The 21686-nt window shown below is 49.9% G+C and overlaps 1 protein-coding gene across 2 annotated transcripts in view; it reads right to left on the reverse strand.

Moving 5' to 3' along the window:
- Positions 1-20986, reverse strand: part of CBFA2T2 (CBFA2/RUNX1 partner transcriptional co-repressor 2) — a 99918-nt gene extending 78932 nt beyond the window's left edge. For both annotated transcript variants that reach the window (XM_084646479.1, XM_084646477.1), the window contains exon 1: positions 20856-20986. In XM_084646479.1, the coding sequence (XP_084502605.1) occupies positions 20856-20883 (28 nt within the window). In that variant the 5' untranslated portion in view covers positions 20884-20986. The remainder of the gene's footprint in view (positions 1-20855) is intronic.
- Between the last annotated feature and the right edge of the window lie 700 nt (positions 20987-21686).

The raw sequence follows: 21686 nt of genomic DNA on the forward strand, positions 1-21686 counted from the left end.
TCCAACAGGCCAATTCACACAAAAAACAATTTTAAAAATGCAATCTTTTTCAATTTAATCATTAATTTAAATGAAACAGAATTGACCTCAAGGGAGACGGCAAAAAACATCAATTTTAAAGTACAACATTCTCAGTAACGTGCAGGGTTTGGCATTAAGAGTCCTGTGAAGTAGGCATAACTGCCCAAAGTTCAGTGACCCACAAACAGTTTTTGAAATGGCTGGTTTGATTTGACAGCTTTGCTGCCCAGAGAGAACAAACACATCTGAAACATACATTATTTTTTGTTCATTTTATTAATCCTGTGTCCAGCCAACACCTATGTTAAGGTAAAGCTGTGTTTAATTGCACGTGATTCCACTTGGGGTCCATTTTACTCATGTAAAATAGCACATTAGATGTCTTCTTAACTTTTATCAGCTGCGTTTTGATGACTACCCTGAGCATCTCCACCTGTTTGCTCAGATGGTGCAGCTGCAGTTAAAGGCAAACACCTGGCCTTTCACATCCATGCCTTGTGCTTTAAAAGCAGATAAAAGTTATAACAGCTCCCTATAGTACTGATGTCGTTAAGGCCATATCAGCATTTTGACTGTGAATCCTATTTGGTCACTTAAAATGTTGGCCATTTCAAACGCCACTGATCTGAAATTTGGCACATAGATTTTTATATTGAACAAGGGTCACTTACATTTGCTTAGCTTTTGATTGACAGTTCAGCAAAAACAATGAAGTCCTTGGAGTCTCATGTGGTCGGTTTTTTGCCAACCCTAAACCATAATTTTTTTAAAAACGCAACTTTCACACAAATGTAAAGTATCAAGATCCATTAATCATCAATAAGAAAATGTTTCTTAATGGCCCACATATTAAGTTTGAAAGTCAGACAGAAAAAATATTCTTGACCTGGACAGCTGTTAAGTGTCAGGCCCACTGTCCCAGGGAGAATGAGCATAGAGGAGAGGAAACAGGTTGAAACTCAGTCCAGATGACAGTGAGTTGATGCTGGAAGCAACTGGAAGATACAGCTAGCGTATTTTCACTATATTTGATCAAGGGTGAGATGCTATCAACTGTAATGCATGAGTGTAATCTGGGGGTTGGGTTGGTACACAAATGATCATACAGCATTAATGTCCAGGAAAGCATTTTACCACCTGCGCCTGGCTAGATAATTGTAAATGCTTGTTTTGGATGTGGATCTGGCAACTGTTATCCTTGTCTTTGTCACCTCAGAATTGCTACCTGGGGTTAACACTTTAAATCAATCCAGAAATTTAAGATAGGCAGGCTGCTGCTTTCTGCACTATTAAGTTATGCTTCCAGCTGACAGTGCATGACACCTGTGCTCCATGATCTGCACTGGCTGCCTGTTGGTTTTTCAGACTTTAGATGAAGTGTTGGTTTTGATCAATAAAGCCCTAAATGGCTCTCTCCTCCAGCTGTACTGATGCACACAATCAGCAGAGGCACACCAGCTGGACCCCAATAACTTAAAAGAGATGGGCCTGGCATTAGAGCATTCTCCAAAGGGGACCTCAGTTCTGGAAAAAGCTCCCCCACATCTAAAATAGCCCAGGACTGCTAGCCTGCAGCGCACATTGCAAGACACATACTACAAAACAGGGTGGGTTTTGACTGGGGGTAGATGTGCAGAAGGGAGGGGAGTTTTGGTGATGTACGTTTTTATTTGTTTTTGTAATTTATGGCAGAGGCACCTAGAGCCTTACATATGCTCTATTTTATTTGTTTATAAATCTAGAGAAAATGTCAAAGGCATGTCCATTGTAACAAAGGAGTACCTCCATTTTTCATATGTTGGCCAATTACGCCTGTGTGCAACTTGGTCCTGCAGCTTGGACAATAAAGTAGTTCAAAAAGGACCTAAAGAGTCCAAATTCTTATTACAACTAAAATACTATGTAATTAATCTGATTGCCACATGTATTGATACTTCTACCTTCACCACCACCGTGACCACTCCCCGTAAGCTTCCACGGAAGCAAACGGGATGTTCATACTGCGACTGCAGACATGGTGTATAGAATGGTGAAAAGATACTGTACTCATATATACAGGGGTGAGTTCTCTCAGCCTGCCCAGCCCAAATATGGAAAAGATGATGTGAAAGGTATTTCCCAAGTGAGATGAACCTTTACTAGAATTTAAGTTTTATGAAACTGGATCAGATGCAATAAACTTACATTAGAAGTGGGATAAAGTTTTGCAGTGGCCAATGCTATGTTTGGGTGTAACAAGGACAACCATAATAATCTGGTTGAGGGCATCATTTCAAAAGAAGCTTGAGGGGTCACCATACAGAAGATCTCTATGCAAATGGAAGCTATTTTTGCCTGACTGATTTGCTTGGTGTCATGTCTAGAAAAACTCTGAACTCTTTCTCTAAGGTTTAGATTAAAAAAAAAAAAAAAGTGATTAGTGAAGGCCAGAAGGAATCTCTGAGACAGGACTCTTGAATGTTAAGAATTGCTGAAGATGCCGTTTGCAAAGACAACCCACAAATCTGTCCCATGGGTCCAAAAGTCAAACATAATTGAACTGACACTTATAAAAGCTCCTCTCATCTCAAGTCACATTTCCAAAACTCTGCACTGCTCAGCCTCCTGGATACTAAAAACTCTTCCTTACCTCAGCCGATTTACAATGGCTGTCTGTAGCCTAGAGGATTTTAACATGAAAATGGAAGAGTGCTGCTTGCCCAACCCATGTGGAATGGATAATCTCAAGTAGATAATCCTGTTTTAATGAAGAAACAGCAGAGCATTTCATGAAGTGCAGAGATTTTCATGAAAGACCTGCAAGACCTCTCCTTTATGGACCTTTCTCATTAAGGCTGCAATACAAACCTCCAAAGTGTATTTTGTATAAGACTATTACGAGTTGTGTAATGAAACACAGGGCCACGGGTACATGATTCTCTTTTCTGTACACAAAATATTTTGAAACCTGCAAAACCACAAGCAGTGCAAACTTCCCTTGCATCCTCACCACAAAAAAACCCCCACAACACAAGCATACCACTCTTCCATCAATATGCCTCACCTCTTACTTGGAGAGGCTCACTTCTAGGAGCCTGAGAGCCCAGTCTCCATGGTCTATTTAATCCCTGGCATCTCCAGTGAGTCTGCCAAAAAGGGACCAACTGTGATATGGACACCTGTCTGCTAGGAATGGACTGAAACCAACAACTCATTTCACACAGGCCAACAAACAGCTGTCAGATGGTAATAACTTTGCCAATGCCAACCTGGGCTGCAGTCGATCTAGAAATGAATGGCTCCATAAACTGCTAAGCAATCTAGCCTCTGTAAGCTTTAATATCAGTGCAATCTGTTGTATTTAAAAACCATAGATTCCAAACAAATTTAACATTATAACCTAGGTATAGATCCCCCGAGCTATATTCAATGCATCTAAATCCTCTATTATATATGTGTATTTAAAAAACCCTTTGTTCTTATAACAAGAACACTAAAGCAGACCACACTGAAGCAACAGTTCACAATGGTTTCAGCACAATCTCTCCTTCCCTCAAATGTAAACACACAACTGGTGAGAATAAACAGTGATTTTCTGGACTGACAGAACTAGCAGTGTTGGGGGGATAATTCCTCTACTGTACCAGTGACTGGAATTACCAAGGCTTTGCCAGTAGCTTAATGAGATGGAAACTCATGTTCCCAATGCCAGGATGTGTTTGCTGGGGTATAAATTACTTGGATGCCCTGCATATTGTACTGCTGTGTTACAAAACAGGTGCAAAAAGCACTGATGCACCCCCATTTGTGGATGGTGCAGTCATCCTGGTAAATGTAGCCAGTTGGAAAGGAGTTCTGGTCTGCAGATTCAAACCACTGGCATGCTAAGCTTATGCAGACAGAAAGGCGGTTCCATATTCTAACCATCCCAGCCACTGTTTACTTCCAACAAAGTTACCCCATGATGGAGGACTGCAGTTATTGATAAGTAGGCTACTTCTAAAAAACAAACAAACGATATATTATATATTCCCCTCCACAGATCCACACTCACCTTCCAGCCACTGCTGCCTTCCTGAGCCACAGTACCCAAACAGGAGGCAGGTGTTTACACTGAGGCACATGACCCCAAGCTAGTTTAACTGCTTTTTAATGGTTCCTGGTCCAAGTATCTCTGAAAGTGAGAATGTAACAGTTTCATGAAGGTGGTGGAGTTTTCAAGCACATTGTGAAATACAAACTAGGCAGTTAACCAGCTTAAAGAGTAAAGGCTGGGCCATTGGTGTCGGAAGGTCAACAGCTCTCCCAGGTAAAGTAATCTGAACTGCAAACACAGCGGGTGGTAGGAGCTCATAAGAATTTCTGGCTAAAATTTGCTATTTTTAATCATTACATTAAGAAGGACTTGATTTAAGTACGATGTTCTTTAAAACAAAGAAAAGACAATGGAGAGAAAACTTTCATCCAACTTGGGTAAAGCTGGAATGAAGACAGTTCTGCTATTTGAGGCAAATCCTGATATTAATTCTATTTTGTTCTGCAACTGGATACAGTATTCCTCTTTGCTTCCTGCCTAAACTGTTAGGTACTGTTGTGTGCTATGAAACAATTACTGTAGTTAACCCCAGAGTGGTGGGTGCAGAAGAGTTTCCTGGACAAGATTTTACACTCTTTAGGATCCTTTGGGATGAAAAGATGCTCTATAAAACAATCCTTATTGTTTGCTCCAACACCCACGCAACTCGTCTGTACAAAGCAGTTAATGCTGCCTGAACCTGCCATCATCTCAACACTAAAACTGGCAAACGGAGGGTGCTACATGTCCTGAATGTGTTAGTCTGTGTGTCAGAATAGCATGTGGCAGCCCCAGGCAGAAGCAGCTTTGGTACAAAGAGGTTCGGCTTGATCTAATATTGTTTGTTGAACTGATGCCTCTGCAACTCCCCCCCACACACACACACACAAATTGATTAACATTCAGTTGTGACAATGATCATGTTTCCACTGGAAGTGTTTGATACATACATAAAATACACCTTTACTGACTTTGTACTATCATTAGGTGTCTTCAGAATTATTACAATTATCAGGAGAAAGGTTACATTTACATAAACAAATCAATGGTTGTATTGTATTTGCCTTTGGATTATAAATAGGACTTAATGGATTTTAGCACAGCTAAGGAAGTTGCTTGAGGAGCAGATGGAAGTTACAGAAGGAAAAGTATTGCTGAGAGTGTGCTGCAACCACCTACCAATTTCTCCTAAACGCTCAGCACTCTGAAATATCTGAAGGCACAAGAACAAATTCCTTCTCAGGGCTAAGCACCTAAAATCCCCCTCTGAGCTCTTGCCTTGTAGTTAGCATGCATGGAACATTTCACAGCTGAAAATTAAATGGCCAAAATATTGAACCTTAAGATCTCAATTTTGTAATGGAAATTACAATTGACAATAAGGGTGCCATTGGGCACCTCAGTAATACCATTGTTTCTTCTTAGCTGGAAGCGGGTCCCTAACACAAAGTTAGTTATTTAACTGTCAGTGATAAATTAAAGATAATTTTTATTACAGCCATGATTTAGTCCCTATCAGTTTCTTCAAACCATATGCCAAGTCCAAAGCCATGCTGAGATACTGCATCTCAGTCTGCAATATCCTGTCCACTACATGCAACTTCCATGTCAAGAACACCAAACAAAGATGATAGTCTAAATAAGAGCGGTTTATAGTTAAAGCCAATGTGACAGCCTGAGACTTCTTCCCACACAAGTTCACATGAGTCAAACCTTACTAGATTCACCAGACCCAAGAGAAAAGAGCCAGAGATAACAAATCTAACATGAAAAATTATCACCAGCAAGAGCGATCTCGATCTCACAGAGTACCGGGATCAAGAACAAAGCAAGGTCCTGCAGGGCTACAGAAAGCCAGCCAGATAAAAGTGCATTCCAGTTTACCCTTCCTCATAACATAAAGGAAAAGAAAACTAACGACCCTGTAGGTCTCCCCACCAGGTTGTGCTAGAGGTGACAGCACTAGGCCTGCTTCTCTTTCCAAAAGTTTCTCCTCAGAGCTTCCCCTACCTTCATGAAGACAAACATTTTAGAGACTTAAAATTAATGTCATACTAAAAACCCCTTTAAACTGTTTCGCCCAAGTATTTCCAAAGCTTTTCTAACACACGAAGAGAGGACAAACCCTGCATCCATTGATTCAGCTCATCACAGGGCTCGAAAGACCCAAACCTTCTCTCTTCCCTTCTCCTGCTGTGTTGGAGTCCATGGGCCCTGTTGTGTTCTGATTGTTATGTAAAACAGGCCTGTTTCTCCTGGGGCCTGCTCAGAGCTCACTTGTAAACAGAGCCTGCTGAATGAATAGATGTTCAGTTTACAAAAGATCCCTTGCTTAAAGCAAATTTGCCTCTCAACACATGGCCAAACTCTCACACAATAAATTAACTATTTGGCAGCCGCCAAACCTTTGCTGGAGCCAAACCAATTAGGACTTTAATGTGATCCCAATTTCCTACTTCTGAGACAGGGTGGAACAGGGGAGAGGGAGAGAGGTGTGTGTAAAGTAAATCTCCTCTTAGTTTATAAATCTTTGCCAATCATCCCAGATAAACCTGTCATCCACAGCTCTAAGATCTGCATCACACTAACCTTCTCTAATGGAGGGCTATGGGAAATCGCACATGGTATTCAGTGTGTCTGACTTCCAACATGTGTATTTCATACTTTGGCAATTCAATCATTTAAAAAATATTTACTGAGCTTTGTCTTTAATTAGAAAAACATGTCCACAGATAAGACAAGCTTAGCACAAGTTATTGTTTCTGAGCTAGAAATGTCAGACATTGGAGTGATGTCACAAGATAAACCCAGCCACCTGCCTGAGTATGGCCCATCAGGGAGCCAACCACCTTGAACACTTTTTCCCCTCCCTAACAAAAACCCTATAGAGTCCCGAATATCCAACAGTTTCTTGGTCCCCAACAAAGCTATGGATAAGGGGGAGGGAAGACCCTGGCTGCAGACCTGAAAGGCTGCTGGCCGGGTTCCTTGAACAGAGGAGCCAGGACAGTGGTGGAAATCCTGGGAGGCATTGGGCTCCATGGTGTTTTAGCATTCAGCTAAAGCACCCCACACCCTGGCTCTTGGGCTCCTCACACATGTGAGTGTGCACACGCATGCACGCACGCACACACACACACATTTACTCAGACATCGTTTTATTGAAACTCCCTATATCTGGAGCCACGACTGCTTTAGATAACAAGAAGTTCTAGATAAGCGTTCCGGAAAATCTAGTTTGCAGCGTAACCACAGAGACTACTGAAGATTTGGTACCAAGAAACAGCCACTGGAGTACATTCTCATTGCCAGGCCCACGTAACCTTCATTAGCTCCAAGGAGGTCTGGCCTCAGGGAAAGGAGAGCCCACATGGCTTTTAAGCATCTCTGTCTTTGAACAGCATCTAATCAAGATGCTGATATCTCTGTGGAATTTTGGCAACAAGAGTCAGTGAGCTTGGAGTCCCAAATCTAGGAAATATGTATTGTTTCTTAAGTTATGTCTTAATACTAGATAACATAAGATAAATGGGTCACTGAACATCTTAAGAAATAGGGTAAGGGCAGGCATTGCGCTCACTGCTGTTGGAACGAGTTCTATGGAAAACCCACAGCTTCTCCAAGGTTGCAATGCAGGAATCCAGCATTTTGTATCTGACAGGCCTGCGTACGAGCATGGTGCAGTGGTAGAGCCTGGGCTCAGACCCTGGAAGGTGGGACTGGAGTTCTGTAAGCTCAGTGCGCTAGCCACGCCTCACCCTTAGTCTTGCAGCAGCTCTGCCCCTGAAAATTATACAGCCTGCTCTGAGCTTGGCGAGAGGGGGGCTCGGGGCCCCTTTGGTAACTCCCTAAAGATCTGGCATGGGGAGGAAGGCCAGCTGGCAATGCCCAGAAGATGACCTAAGGAGAGAAAAAGCCACCAGTTGCCTCCCAAGACTCCTGTAAAGTGTCCACTGTTCAGTGAGGTGCTCTATAAATACTTGTCATTACTATCACGATGGAGGGATGCTGTTATAGCAGCAATAGGAATAGCAATAAATGCTTCATGTGGCTCATTACAGGGAATCACATGGTGTGGGGAGCAGAGGCTCTCCCAACGGCACTTTCTTCACAGGACCACTCTCCTTCCCATCACAAGAGTTTCAGAGCCCTGAGATCAGTCTCTTCCCCCACCTCAACAACCAGGAGGCCCCACAGCAGAGATGGCAACAGTTTGGGCAGGGTGGGGGAGAGGAGAAGTAGGCTGCAAAAGGTGTCACGTTATGAAGTTGTCCATTGTCCATCTGGGAGCGTAGATCATCCCAGCATGTCCTGCTCAGCATCCCAGGCCCTGCAACTGCTGTCCATGGGGGACAGCGGGGTGAGATCCACCACAAGATCTGCACCTAGACGTTACAGTAATGAGTGCATTAGAAATGGCTGGGCAAACACATACAAGAGCTACATTGGCCCCAGGTGATATATTTGGAGGCATTTGCTATTACAACAGAGTCCCCAGATACCAGACGGAGAAAGGGAGACATTAGAGAAAGCAGAACTAGCCCTTTATTGTGGTTTTTTATTGATTTACTTTAACAAAGACTAGCTTAGATGGTCTTTAAAAGCGGCAGCAGTGTTCATCTACAGCACTGTTTTAAATTAATGGAACATCAGGTACATACCTGCTTTAGACAGTTCCTTCTGAGATGATCCACAGAAAAATGGCTAATATCAACATTTTAAATTGCCAGCTAGTTCTGAAACCTGGCACCATCCCAATTAGATGATTTTTTGGGTGGAATGAGATGTTTCAAACAGTGTTACTATGTCACTGTTCAGTTTCAGTCATGCCAGTAGCACACGGTTTAAAGCATCCTTACAACCAGAAGGGTGAGGGCTATTTTTAAATGAAGTCTCAAATTTTCCAGAATTCTGTACATTCAAGGGAAAAGCTAGACTCTGAGCCCTAAAAGGATGCAGGGTTCTCTGCCCACTGATCTCGTGTCTCTGCTTATAACTTAAAGGCTGATTTATAGAACAAAGTTCAGCTGAAGGACGACTCATTACTTGCAAAAAGAAAAGGAGGACTTGTGGCACCTTAGAGACTAACGAGTTTATTTGAGCGTAAGTTTTCGTGAGCTACACAAAAGCTTATGCTCAAATAAATCTGTTAGTCTCTAAGGTGCCCCAAGTCATCCTTTTCTTTTTGCAGATACAGGCTAACACGGCTGCTACTCTGAAACCTGTCATTACTTGTAGCAGTTCGTGCTTCTCTTTCCAGAAGGATGGGCTTTTTGTTGGGGGAAAGGAAGGGGAATTTTAGCACTAATGAAAGGTGCAGGCATTACAACCCTGGAGACTAAAGTTTATTGAGACAACATAATAGACATCAGATGGTAATCTTCCCTGTTGAATTAGACAGGCTTCAGGTGTGGGGAAGAGAAGACAGACATAGGGACAATTTTCTGCCACAGACTTTCTTTCATTGATACTCTCCACAGGAGGCAAGGAGAAGCCTTGGAAAAATAGTTTCAAACGGCCTGGAAGAGTTTCAGGTGAATCAATTATCTGGGCTAAGGCACTGAATCCATAACTTCCCGTACCAGAGGACTTGTGGTGCCTGATTCCCTTCTCACTTACATCAGTTTTATGCCATGCTAACGCCACAGATGGACTCATTCCTGATTTACACCAATAGAAGTGAAAGCAGAGCAGGCCTTTTTTTTAAAAAAAAAAAAAATTAGAGGCACAGCGTAAAAATTGAGCTAGTTGTGAGATTTTGTTAATTTATGATGAAATTCTTAATAATGGTCTCAAGTTCGGTGACTTTTCATTTCAACATTGCTCTGAAGCAAATCGATTCATGAGTTCTACCTCACGCACGTGCTGTTTTCCATCCAGTGCTCGGAAAAGTCGCACACCATATTCAAGAAAATGCTTCTCTTGTTCAGCCAGTTCAAAAGATTCAGGGCCCACTTCTGATCTTACCTACTCTGGTGTAAAGGAAGAGTAACTCTACTAAAGCCATTGAATTTACCTCAGGATAAAAGCAGTCAAGTCCCTAAAGGATCAGTTTTAATTTTTGTGCATCAGAGCTGTCCCCATTATCATACCAGAAAGAGATATATGCAAGTGAGGTATGCTAGTATCTATTTTAAAGTAATCTGGAATATTCCCAATTTCAAACACCCATGGTCACCTGCATTCCCACTTCTATTCTGAGCCATCAGCTTCATAGAGAACATTTAAGGATTCCTCCACAGTACTTTATCAATGCAGCCAGTAAATTTGTTCATTAATGTAATGAAAACATTAGCCAAATAGCCAAGTCAATGTATATATTTGGCATTACTGATATTATATGCCCACTCCTGCTGACTTGCTTCTTCTAAATATCAAAGACAAAATGTAAACATGTCCTCAGACAGACACTACGCTTCACTGTGCGGTAAATGTTGGCCTCAAGCTCCTTAGTGTTCAGCTGCTGCCCATATGGTTAACAATAACTGGCACTCACACCATTTTTTTGCCTGCTCTTTATCTACTTACATGGCCTCCATCATCATAATATCTGAGCACCTCACAAACATTGGTACTTTTATCCTAACAGAACCCCTGAGATGTAGGGGAGCATTCCTCTGCCTATTTTAGGGATGAGGAATCAAGGCACAAAGAGGCAAAGGGTATGTCCAAACAGCAGTCCAGAGATTTAACTGCAGCTTGCGTAGACATAGCTGAGTTAGGTTTGATCATCTAGAACAGGGATCGGCAACCTATGGCACGTGTGCCAAAGATGGCATGCAAGCCGATTTTTTAATGGCACGCTGCTGCCTGCCAGGCCGGCAGCACGCTGAGCAGGGCCGGCGGCCGGGACACACACACCCCCCCCCGCCCACGGGGGCAGGGTGAAGAAGCTTGGTTCTGCCAGCTGTGCTGCAGGGCACGCAAGTTCCCCCTCCCCCGCCTCTTCCCCCAGAGTGCTGGGGTCCTGCCCCTCTTCTTCTCCCTCCCTGCTGCCCATCAGCTGATGGCCCTTGCGAGGGAGGGGAAGAAGCAGAGCCACAGGGTGCTCGCTGCTCCAGGGAGGAGGCGGAGAAGAGGTGGGGACAGGGCCTTGGGGATGGGGGGTGGAATCAGGACATATCCCATATCCCCTCCAGCCCCCTGCCATGAGCCGCTCTGGGCAGGGGGCTGGGAGCACCCCCATGACCCTAGCTCACACCCCCAGCCCTCTGCCCTGACCCCTGCACCCCCCACACACACACACCCCCAGCCCTCTGCCCTGAACCCTGCACCCCCTCACACAAACCCAGCCTCCTGCCCTGACTCCAGCACCCCCCACACATACCCAGCCCCCCCACACCCCATGACCGGACTCTTGCACTCCCCACATTCCCACCCCCACCCCTCGCACCAAATGGGAGCTCCTGCACCACCCCCACCCCCACATTCCCACCTGCACCCCTCGCACCAAATGGTAGCTGTCCAGGTAGGCACTCCACATCCAAACTCCTGCCCCAACCCTGAGCCTCTTCCCTCATTCTAGCTCCTGGCTAGACCCTACACCCCAACCCCCAGCCTGCTCCTTCACCCCCAGCCCTGTGCTCAGTGCACTCCCACCCTCAGCTCAGTGCAGAGAGAGAGGAAGAGAATGGGCTAGAACCAGGGAGAAGGTAGGTACCCACTCTATGTGGGCAGGGCCGGGATCCCAGACCAGCAGCGGGCTAAGCGGGGCCGGCAGCCGGGACCCGGCGGATGGAACCCCAGACTGGCAGTGGGCTGAACCTCTCAGCCCTCTGCCAGTCTGGGGTCCCGGCAGCAGGCCCCACTCAGCCTGCTGCCAGTCTGGGGTTCTGGCTGCCTGCCCCTTGCCAGTTGGGGTCCCGGCCACAGGCTCCGCTCAGCCTGCTGCCAGCCTAGGTGAATGGAACCCCAGGCCGGCAACGGGCTGAGGGGGCCAGCGGCAAAAGATCAGCATTTTAATTTAATTGTAAATGAGGCTTCTTAAACATTTTGAAAACCTTGTTTACTTTACATACGACAATAGTTTAGTTATATAATCTATAGACTTATGGAGAGAGACCTTCTAAAAAACGTTAAAATGTATGACTGGCGCGCGAAACCTTAAATTAAAGTGAATAAATAAAGACTCGGCACACCACTTCTGACAGGTTGCCGACCCCTGATGTAGAATATCATTGCTAGTTCTAGTAACAACAGCAGTGTAGCAGCGACAGCAGCATGGGCTAACCTCCTGAGTACAACCCTGCCCAGGATACTGGGTACAAACTTGAATGGCTGCTGGCCATGCTACCACTGGTTGTGCTGCTGCAACTTTACTGCTCTTGTTACTAGAACTAGCTTTGATCTCCTGATTGCAGTGTCGCTGAGACTACCCAAAAGGCCCTGATCTAGTCAAGCATTTAAGCATGCACCCATTGACTTCAACATGGCTACTCTCAGGCTTGAAGTTACATATATGCTTCAATGCTTTGCTGAATCAAAGCAATCAAAACCTGATTTCAATGGGCATTAGGTGTCTATATACCTTTGAGGATCCAAGTCTAAGTGACTTACCAAGGTCACACAGAAAATTTGTAGCAGAGGCAGGAGTTGAACATGGTCTCCAGAGTCCCACTCTAGTGCATTAACCACAGGACTATCCTTCCTCCCCCCTTGAATGGCTTTTCTGAGTAGGGTATTAAGAGATTGTCTTTTCACCTCGTGCTTGGTCCTGCACCAATATGCATTCTTGTCAATGCCTGCACCACTGATTGCAAAGTCATTCTGCGCCACAAACAGGTCACCATGGGACTTTTTGCAAGTTATTTTTGCAAGACACATCCAAGCTGAAGAACACTCTTGCATAGCCTGCGAATGTGAGACATGTAATTACATGATCTAACTCATGTTATTATAATATGACCGCTCTACTAGAGTTTACTTCTCTCAGCAGCCACCTGGGCAATATGGTGTTTTGAGTGTGCAGGGTTTGACACAAAAATATTTTTAACTGGGTTGATTGCATAATATCCTCACTCCCACCACATCCCAGTACATTTTTCCACCACCCCACAAGGATTTATCCATCATCTGTAGTTTCCTTCATTTGGTAATTTCTTCAGTAACCAGGCATGTAGCTTTTCTGGCTGTTTCTACATTACTGCTGGCATCTGTCTTTAGACAGATTCCCTTTCAAGCCAGCACATTTCAATTTAAAATGCTCTCTCATTTTCTTTGAACTTCAGGATGCACTTTCACTGGTTGCCTTGCTTCATTGAACTCAACTTGTCAACACAGACACACTCAGGATACAGTTTAACTGATCTTAGCGAACACCCATCCTATTCCACAGTTACACAAAGGCATCACAATGTGATCTCTCTCTCTTCCTGCATTGTACAACTCAGCCCACTGTTGCTTGAAATCAATTCTGAACACACAAGTTTATCCATAAATTAACAAAGTGCTGCACACATAAGAAAAGATGAGAAGAATGAACAGAAGAATATAGCTATTACTGCTATATACACACACTAACCATCTATCCACTCCCTGGCAGCAGTAATGTACTTCCCTGCAGCCCTGCCAACTTTACAGCTTTCAAAGAAAAGGACTGCAACTCTTCCTAGAAGGAGACCTCCTGTTTCGGTAAAGCTAGTTAAAACGGAGCCCAAGTTAATCACCTTCTTATCCCCAATGGAGCACTCTGTAGGCTGCTATATAGCAACACTGGAGTGTTCCGTTACACACAATTCTGTTTCTAGTTCATCTGGCTGTTTGTCTGATAGGAAGGACACATGTAAACATGACAGTTAGTAGGTTTCCTAGGATTTTGCAGTGAAGAACCATTACTGTCAGAAAGCAAAACAAAGACTCCTACATTCTGACCTTCCAGTCTGATCTGCAATCCAGTTCTATTCTTTCTGTTCAATTCATTTTACACAGATATACGGTTGCTTTACCAGCCCAGAGAGACTTGAAACACATTTGTGCTCTACAACAGAGAATACTTTGTCATGGAGTATTTACAAACTATAGAACAATACAGAGTTAAAGCAAACACCCTGAACAGCTTAAGATCAAGTAGTTTCAGGTTTTAACCTTCCCTCTAAACTCATGCAGTGTAATGAAGATGAGTGGGCTAGTAGAGATAGGTGCAGTCTAGTGATCCCAGTACAGGACACTACTCTGATACTGACTTCCTCTGCAGCCAGGCACTGATGACAACCTTTGCCTCTATTTCCCCATCTGTGAAAAGGAAAGGATTTAATATGGGGATATACCTATCTCATAGAACTGGAAGGGACCTTGAGTCCAGTCCCCTGCCTTCACAGCAGGACCAAGTACTGTCCCTTATATTTGCCCCAGATGCCTACATGGCCCCCTCAAGGACTAAACTCACAACCCTGGGTTTAGCAGGCCAATACTCAAACCACTGAGCTATCCCTCCCCGCCCCAAGTAATTCACAAGAGGGTTGTAAAGGATTAGTTAATACTCACTGAGTTTTGAAAATGGGAAGTACTTCGTAAGGGGCTTGCATACACTAGAAAGTTTTGCCACTTTACCTATACTAGTATAGTTAAAGCAGTACAACAGTACTAGTATGGACAGAGTTATACCAGTGTAAAAGTGTTTATATCAGTATAGCTTATTTTGGTTCAGAAATGGAATAAGCTACACTAATATATGGCACCCCACACGTAGACACTCTTATTCTGGAATAAGAGTGTCCACATGGGGAGTTATTCCAGTAAAGCTATATCAGCTTAACTATACTGGTATAATGGTCAAAAAAATCACCCTCCCAACCAACATAATTATAGTGGTACTTTTCTAGTCTAGACAGCCCTAAGCATTTGACAGCTTCATTCACACACGGACACTTGTTTAGTCATATTATTTTTTAAATGAAGTTAATATGACATTGCACAATTTCTTGAAGTAACAGATCTACTTGAATTGCAGAAAAACTTACATTTGTTATGAAAACAATTTCCCAGACACAAATTGTACAATCCTCAGGTATCCATAAAACATTTCCCTTCAAAAAGAACTGAAAAGGTTTTGCTCAAAATTAAGAACACACTTTTGTAAATGCCAAAGGCAAGTAGGGAGAATCAAGCTTTTTAAGATGAACGGGCCCAATCCTGCACCCAATTCCTTCTGGGTGAACCCACATGTCTACAAAAGAGCCTCACTTAAGGCAATAACTCCACAGGCATGTAATGGTCTCCTGCACCTGCCCAATAGTTAGACTGAACCCAGAATGATTAGCATGTTATCTTAACAACATTCGAAATAATCATTGTCTCACAAGGGGTAAAATATACTCCAGTGCAAAATGCCAGCACACAGCCTATATAACAATTAAACCCTTGCACTTGCTCCTCGCTGCCCAGAGGTGAATTTTACCCTATGGGCCCAGTCCTGCTCTCACTGAAGTAAACAGAAATCTTGCCATTGACTTCAATGGGAGCAAGAACTGGCCCCAAAAATCCTGGGATATCTGAGCTGCAGACTTCCTTTCTCCAGGCCAGACTAACCGTCATCGATTGCAACCACCACAACAAAAAGAGGCCCATTCCAAACCCGCACTCGCTCCCTCAGATCTCTCTCAAAAATGCTGCTTTGGAGATGAACATTTTTCATGTTAGTCTGAGCCAAGAAGCAATTTCTTTTAAAGTTTCCACAAAGCTGAACACACTATTTGAAGTTTTTGGTGTTGTTTTTTTAAAATACCCTTTGAAGGAAAAAAATTAAAACTTTGGGGCTTTCAAGTTTTCCACAGATTTAACCTGCAATAAGGGCAATAGAATTCAATATTTTTGAAGAGATTTGGTGCACAAATAGAAGTTAGAGGAGATCAATGACAGAACAGAAGAACACTGGCCAGGGTGAGGGAGAAAGTGGGTTTGGACATCTGGAGGGGAAGTGGCAGAGATGCTTAGCAAAAGCATTCACAGCTGCCACCACCCAGTTTCCAATACACCTTGATCACACCTAATGCTAAGGTACATTGACTCCAGAGTAACGGTGTGTCCCCCACCCCACATCCATCACATCTTGGGCTGCCCGGCCTGCTCAAGCTTGAGACCAATATCTACTCCCATAACACAATCTCCCAGACCCTGTTGAAGCAGGCAGCCCTGCAGCAAATGCACTTCCTTCCCCATCTCCCTACAAAAATAAACAAACTGTGAATGCAGTCAGGAGTAACATTAATTTACACACTCATTTTCAGCTGCCATTCCTTCTCGTCAAAGCAAGCACCAGCTACCCAGCCAGTGTGGTTATCAAGGGCAACCCAGGGGGGCTGACACTAAACCAGCCCAAGGAGAGAAAGAATCTAGATCGCCCTTACCACCATGGAGAACTGTACATTGGAAGCAGCCCTTAAAGCTCTGCACCAACAGCAGCTCATTCCCTAGAAACCCCCGAGGTAGAGAGAGGGCAGGCATTTACTAGATCATTCTTAAACATCAATTCACTGCTCCAGATCCCAGTGGAAGGGGCAGGGGCAAGAAGTGGGCCCGGGGTAGGCAAGACAGGGGGATGGGGATCAGAAGTGATGAGGGGAATAGGGGACAGGCAGGAGATGGGAACCCAGAGGGAAGGGGAATGCTGGTGAGGAGCACAGGGAAGGTGGTGGGGATGGAACACGGAATGGGGATGCGGTGAGGGATCAGGGGAAGGGAGGCGGAGCATGAAAAGAAATAGGTGGGGTGAGGGCACAAGGATCCAGGATAAGGGTTCAGAGAGATCAGGAATGGGAAAATGTTGTGAGGGGCTCGAGACCCTGGGGACAGGACTTGGCTAGGGGATGGGTGAGGGGCTCAGAGCAGGATATGGCTAGGGGATGGGTGAGGTGCTCAGGGATCGGGGACATGGGGGCAGGGCGGGGGATGGGTGAGGGGCTCAGGGATCAGAGCCCTGGGGGCAGGATATGGCATAGGGATGGGTGAGGGGGGCTCAGGGATCAGGGCCAGGATATGGCATGGGTGAGGGGCTCATGGATCGCGACCCTGGGGGCAGGATATGGCTAGGGGATGGGTGAGGGGGGAGATCAGCGATCGGGGCCAGGATATGGCGAGGAGATGGGTGAGGGGTCAGGGATCGGGACCCTGTGGACAGGATATGGCTAGGGGATGGGGATGGGGGGCTCAGCGATTGGGGCCAGGATATGGCGAGGGGATGGGTGAGGGGGGCAGGGATCGGAGCCAGGATATGGCGAGGGGATGGGTGAGGGGGGCAGGGATCGGGGCCAGGATATGGCGAGGGGATGGGTGAGGGGGGCAGGGATCGGGGCCAGGATATGGCGAGGGGATGGGTGAGGGGGGCAGGGATCGGAGCCAGGATATGGCGAGGGGATGGGTGAGGGGGGCAGGGATCGGAGCCAGGATATGGCGAGGGGATGGGTGAGGGGGGCAGGGATCGGGGCCAGGATATGGCGAGGGGATGGGTGAGGGGGGCAGGGATCGGAGCCAGGATATGGCGAGGGGATGGGTGAGGGGGGCAGGGATCGGGGCCAGGATATGGCGAGGGGATGGGTGAGGGGGGCAGGGATCGGGGCCAGGATATGGCGAGGGGATGGGTGAGGGGGGCAGGGATCGGGGCCAGGATATGGCGAGGGGATGGGTGAGGGGGGCAGGGATCGGGGCCAGGATATGGCGAGGGGATGGGTGAGGGGGGCAGGGATCGGGGCCAGGATATGGCGAGGGGATGGGTGAGGGGGGCAGGGATCGGGGCCAGGATATGGCGAGGGGATGGGTGAGGGGGGCAGGGATCGGGGCCAGGATATGGCGAGGGGATGGGTGAGGGGGGCAGGGATCGGAGCCAGGATATGGCGAGGGGATGGGTGAGGGGGGCAGGGATCGGGGCCAGGATATGGCGAGGGGATGGGTGAGGGGGGCAGGGATCGGGGCCAGGATATGGCGAGGGGATGGGTGAGGGGGGCAGGGATCGGGGCCAGGATATGGCGAGGGGATGGGTGAGGGGGGCAGGGATCGGGGCCAGGATATGGCGAGGGGATGGGTGAGGGGGGCAGGGATCGGGGCCAGGATATGGCGAGGGGATGGGTGAGGGGGGCAGGGATCGGGGCCAGGATATGGCGAGGGGATGGGTGAGGGGGGCAGGGATCGGGGCCAGGATATGGCTAGGGGATGGGTGAGGGGGGCAGGGATCGGAGCCAGAATATGGCGAGGGGATGGGTGAGGGGGGCAGGGATCGGAGCCAGGATATGGCGAGGGGATGGGTGAGGGGGGCAGGGATCGGGGCCAGGATATGGCGAGGGGATGGGTGAGGGGGGCAGGGATCGGAGCCAGGATATGGCGAGGGGATGGGTGAGGGGGGCAGGGATCGGAGCCAGGATATGGCGAGGGGATGGGTGAGGGGGGCAGGGATCGGAGCCAGGATATGGCGAGGGGATGGGTGAGGGGGGCAGGGATCGGGGCCAGGATATGGCGAGGGGATGGGTGAGGGGGGCAGGGATCGGGGCCAGGATATGGCGAGGGGATGGGTGAGGGGGGCAGGGATCGGGGCCAGGATATGGCGAGGGGATGGGTGAGGGGGGCAGGGATCGGGGCCAGGATATGGCGAGGGGATGGGTGAGGGGGGCAGGGATCGGGGCCAGGATATGGCGAGGGGATGGGTGAGGGGGGCAGGGATCGGGGCCAGGATATGGCGAGGGGATGGGTGAGGGGGGCAGGGATCGGGGCCAGGATATGGCGAGGGGATGGGTGAGGGGGGCAGGGATCGGGGCCAGGATATGGCGAGGGGATGGGTGAGGGGGGCAGGGATCGGGGCCAGGATATGGCGAGGGGATGGGTGAGGGGGGCAGGGATCGGGGCCAGGATATGGCGAGGGGATGGGTGAGGGGGGCAGGGATCGGGGCCAGGATATGGCGAGGGGATGGGTGAGGGGGGCAGGGATCGGGGCCAGGATATGGCTAGGGGATGGGTGAGGGGGGCAGGGATCGGAGCCAGGATATGGCGAGGGGATGGGTGAGGGGGGCAGGGATCGGAGCCAGGATATGGCTAGGGGATGGGTGAGGGGGGCAGGGATCGGGGCCAGGATATGGCGAGGGGATGGGTGAGGGGGGCAGGGATCGGGGCCAGGATATGGCTAGGGGATGGGTGAGGGGGGCAGGGATCGGAGCCAGGATATGGCGAGGGGATGGGTGAGGGGGGCAGGGATCGGGGCCAGGATATGGCGAGGGGATGGGTGAGGGGGGCAGGGATCGGGGCCAGGATATGGCGAGGGGATGGGTGAGGGAGGCAGGGATCGGGGCCAGGATATGGCGAGGGGGGCAGGGATCGGAGCCAGGATATGGCGAGGGGATGGGTGAGGGGGGCAGGGATCGGAGCCAGGATATGGCGAGGGGATGGGTGAGGGGGGCAGGGATCGGGGCCAGGATATGGCGAGGGGATGGGTGAGGGGGGCAGGGATCGGAGCCAGGATATGGCGAGGGGATGGGTGAGGGGGGCAGGGATCGGAGCCAGGATATGGCGAGGGGATGGGTGAGGGGGGCAGGGATCGGAGCCAGGATATGGCGAGGGGATGGGTGAGGGGGGCAGGGATCGGAGCCAGGATATGGCTAGGGGATGGGTGAGGGGGGCAGGGATCGGGGCCAGGATATGGCTAGGGGATGGGTGAGGGGGGCAGGGATCGGGGCCAGGATATGGCGAGGGGATGGGTGAGGGGGGCAGGGATCGGGGCCAGGATATGGCGAGGGGATGGGTGAGGGAGGCAGGGATCGGGGCCAGGATATGGCGAGGGGATGGGTGAGGGGGGCAGGGATCGGGGCCAGGATATGGCGAGGGGATGGGTGAGGGGGGCAGGGATCGGGGCCAGGATATGGCGAGGGGATGGGTGAGGGGGGCAGGGATCGGGGCCAGGATATGGCGAGGGGATGGGTGAGGGGGGCAGGGATCGGAGCCAGGATATGGCTAGGGGATGGGTGAGGGGGGCAGGGATCGGGGCCAGGATATGGCGAGGGGATGGGTGAGGGGGGCAGGGATCGGGGCCAGGATATGGCGAGGGGATGGGTGAGGGGGGCAGGGATCGGAGCCAGGATATGGCGAGGGGATGGGTGAGGGGGGCAGGGATCGGAGCCAGGATATGGCGAGGGGATGGGTGAGGGGGGCAGGGATCGGGGCCAGGATATGGCGAGGGGATGGGTGAGGGGGGCAGGGATCGGGGCCAGGATATGGCGAGGGGATGGGTGAGGGAGGCAGGGATCGGGGCCAGGATATGGCGAGGGGGGCAGGGATCGGAGCCAGGATATGGCGAGGGGATGGGTGAGGGGGGCAGGGATCGGAGCCAGGATATGGCGAGGGGATGGGTGAGGGGGGCAGGGATCGGGGCCAGGATATGGCGAGGGGATGGGTGAGGGAGGCAGGGATCGGGGCCAGGATATGGCGAGGGGGGCAGGGATCGGAGCCAGGATATGGCGAGGGGATGGGTGAGGGGGGCAGGGATCGGGGCCAGGATATGGCGAGGGGATGGGTGAGGGGGGCAGGGATCGGAGCCAGGATATGGCGAGGGGATGGGTGAGGGGGGCAGGGATCGGGGCCAGGATATGGCGAGGGGATGGGTGAGGGGGGCAGGGATCGGGACCCGGGGGCAGGGATAGGAGCGAGGGGGTAGCGGTGGCAGAGGGGACAGGGGTGATGGGGACAGGGCGGCGGGACACGGCCGCGAGGCGGGAGCGGGGGCGGCGGGAGCCGGAGGGGGTCGGGGGACGCTGGCAGGGAGGATGGCGGCCCCAGCCCCCGCCCTGCGCGGGAAGGCGGCTCTTACACTGGAAGGCTCCCGGGATCCCCACCATGGCCGGACCCTTCTTTGTTCCGGCTGCGAGGCGGGCGGCGCCGGACCGGGGACGGGACAGGACACTGGCGGCTACTACGGGCAGCCAGCGCCGCGCTCGACAGGCCCCGCGCAGGCCCCGCCCCTCCGAACCGCCCCCGCCCCTGGAGCCCCGCGCCCCGCCCCCCGATCGGCGCGCTTACGTCAGCGCGCACGGAGCGAGACTCGTTTCCCCTCTTCGCGAGCCCTGATTGGGCCGCGTGGGGGAGCCGTTTGGCGGTGGAGGGGACTGGGGGCTGAGGGTTCGTTGGGGCTGTTGGGGGCTGGGAGGATCTGGGGATGCTCAGGGGGCAGGGGGACGGGAGGGGCTGGGAGGATCTGGGGATGCTCAGGGGGCGGGAGGGATGCAGGGGGCAGGGGGATGCTGGAGGACTCGGGGGTGGGAGGGGCTGGGAGGATCTGGGGGTGCTCAGGGGGCGGGAGGGATGCAGGGGGCAGGGGGATGCTGGAGGACTCGGGGGTGGGAGGGGCTGGGAGGATCTGGGGGTGCTCAGGGGGTGGGAGGGATGCAGGGGGCAGGGGGATGCTGGAGGACTCGGGAGTGGGAGGGGCTGGGAGGATCTGGGGGTGCTCAGGGGGCGGGAGGGGGGCAGGGGGATGCTGGAGGACTCGGGAGTGGGAGGGGCTGGGAGGATCTGGGGATGCTCAGGGGGCGGGAGGGATGCAGGGGGCAGGGGGATGCTGGAGGACTCGGGGGCGGGAGGGGCTGGGAGGATCTGGGGGTGCTCAGGGGGCGGGAGGGATGCAGGGGGCAGGGGGATGCTG

This window comes from Lepidochelys olivacea (genome assembly GCF_965140295.1).
Source record: "Lepidochelys olivacea isolate rLepOli2 genome assembly, chromosome: 13".
In the NCBI taxonomy this organism is placed as follows: Eukaryota; Metazoa; Chordata; order Testudines; family Cheloniidae; genus Lepidochelys; species Lepidochelys olivacea.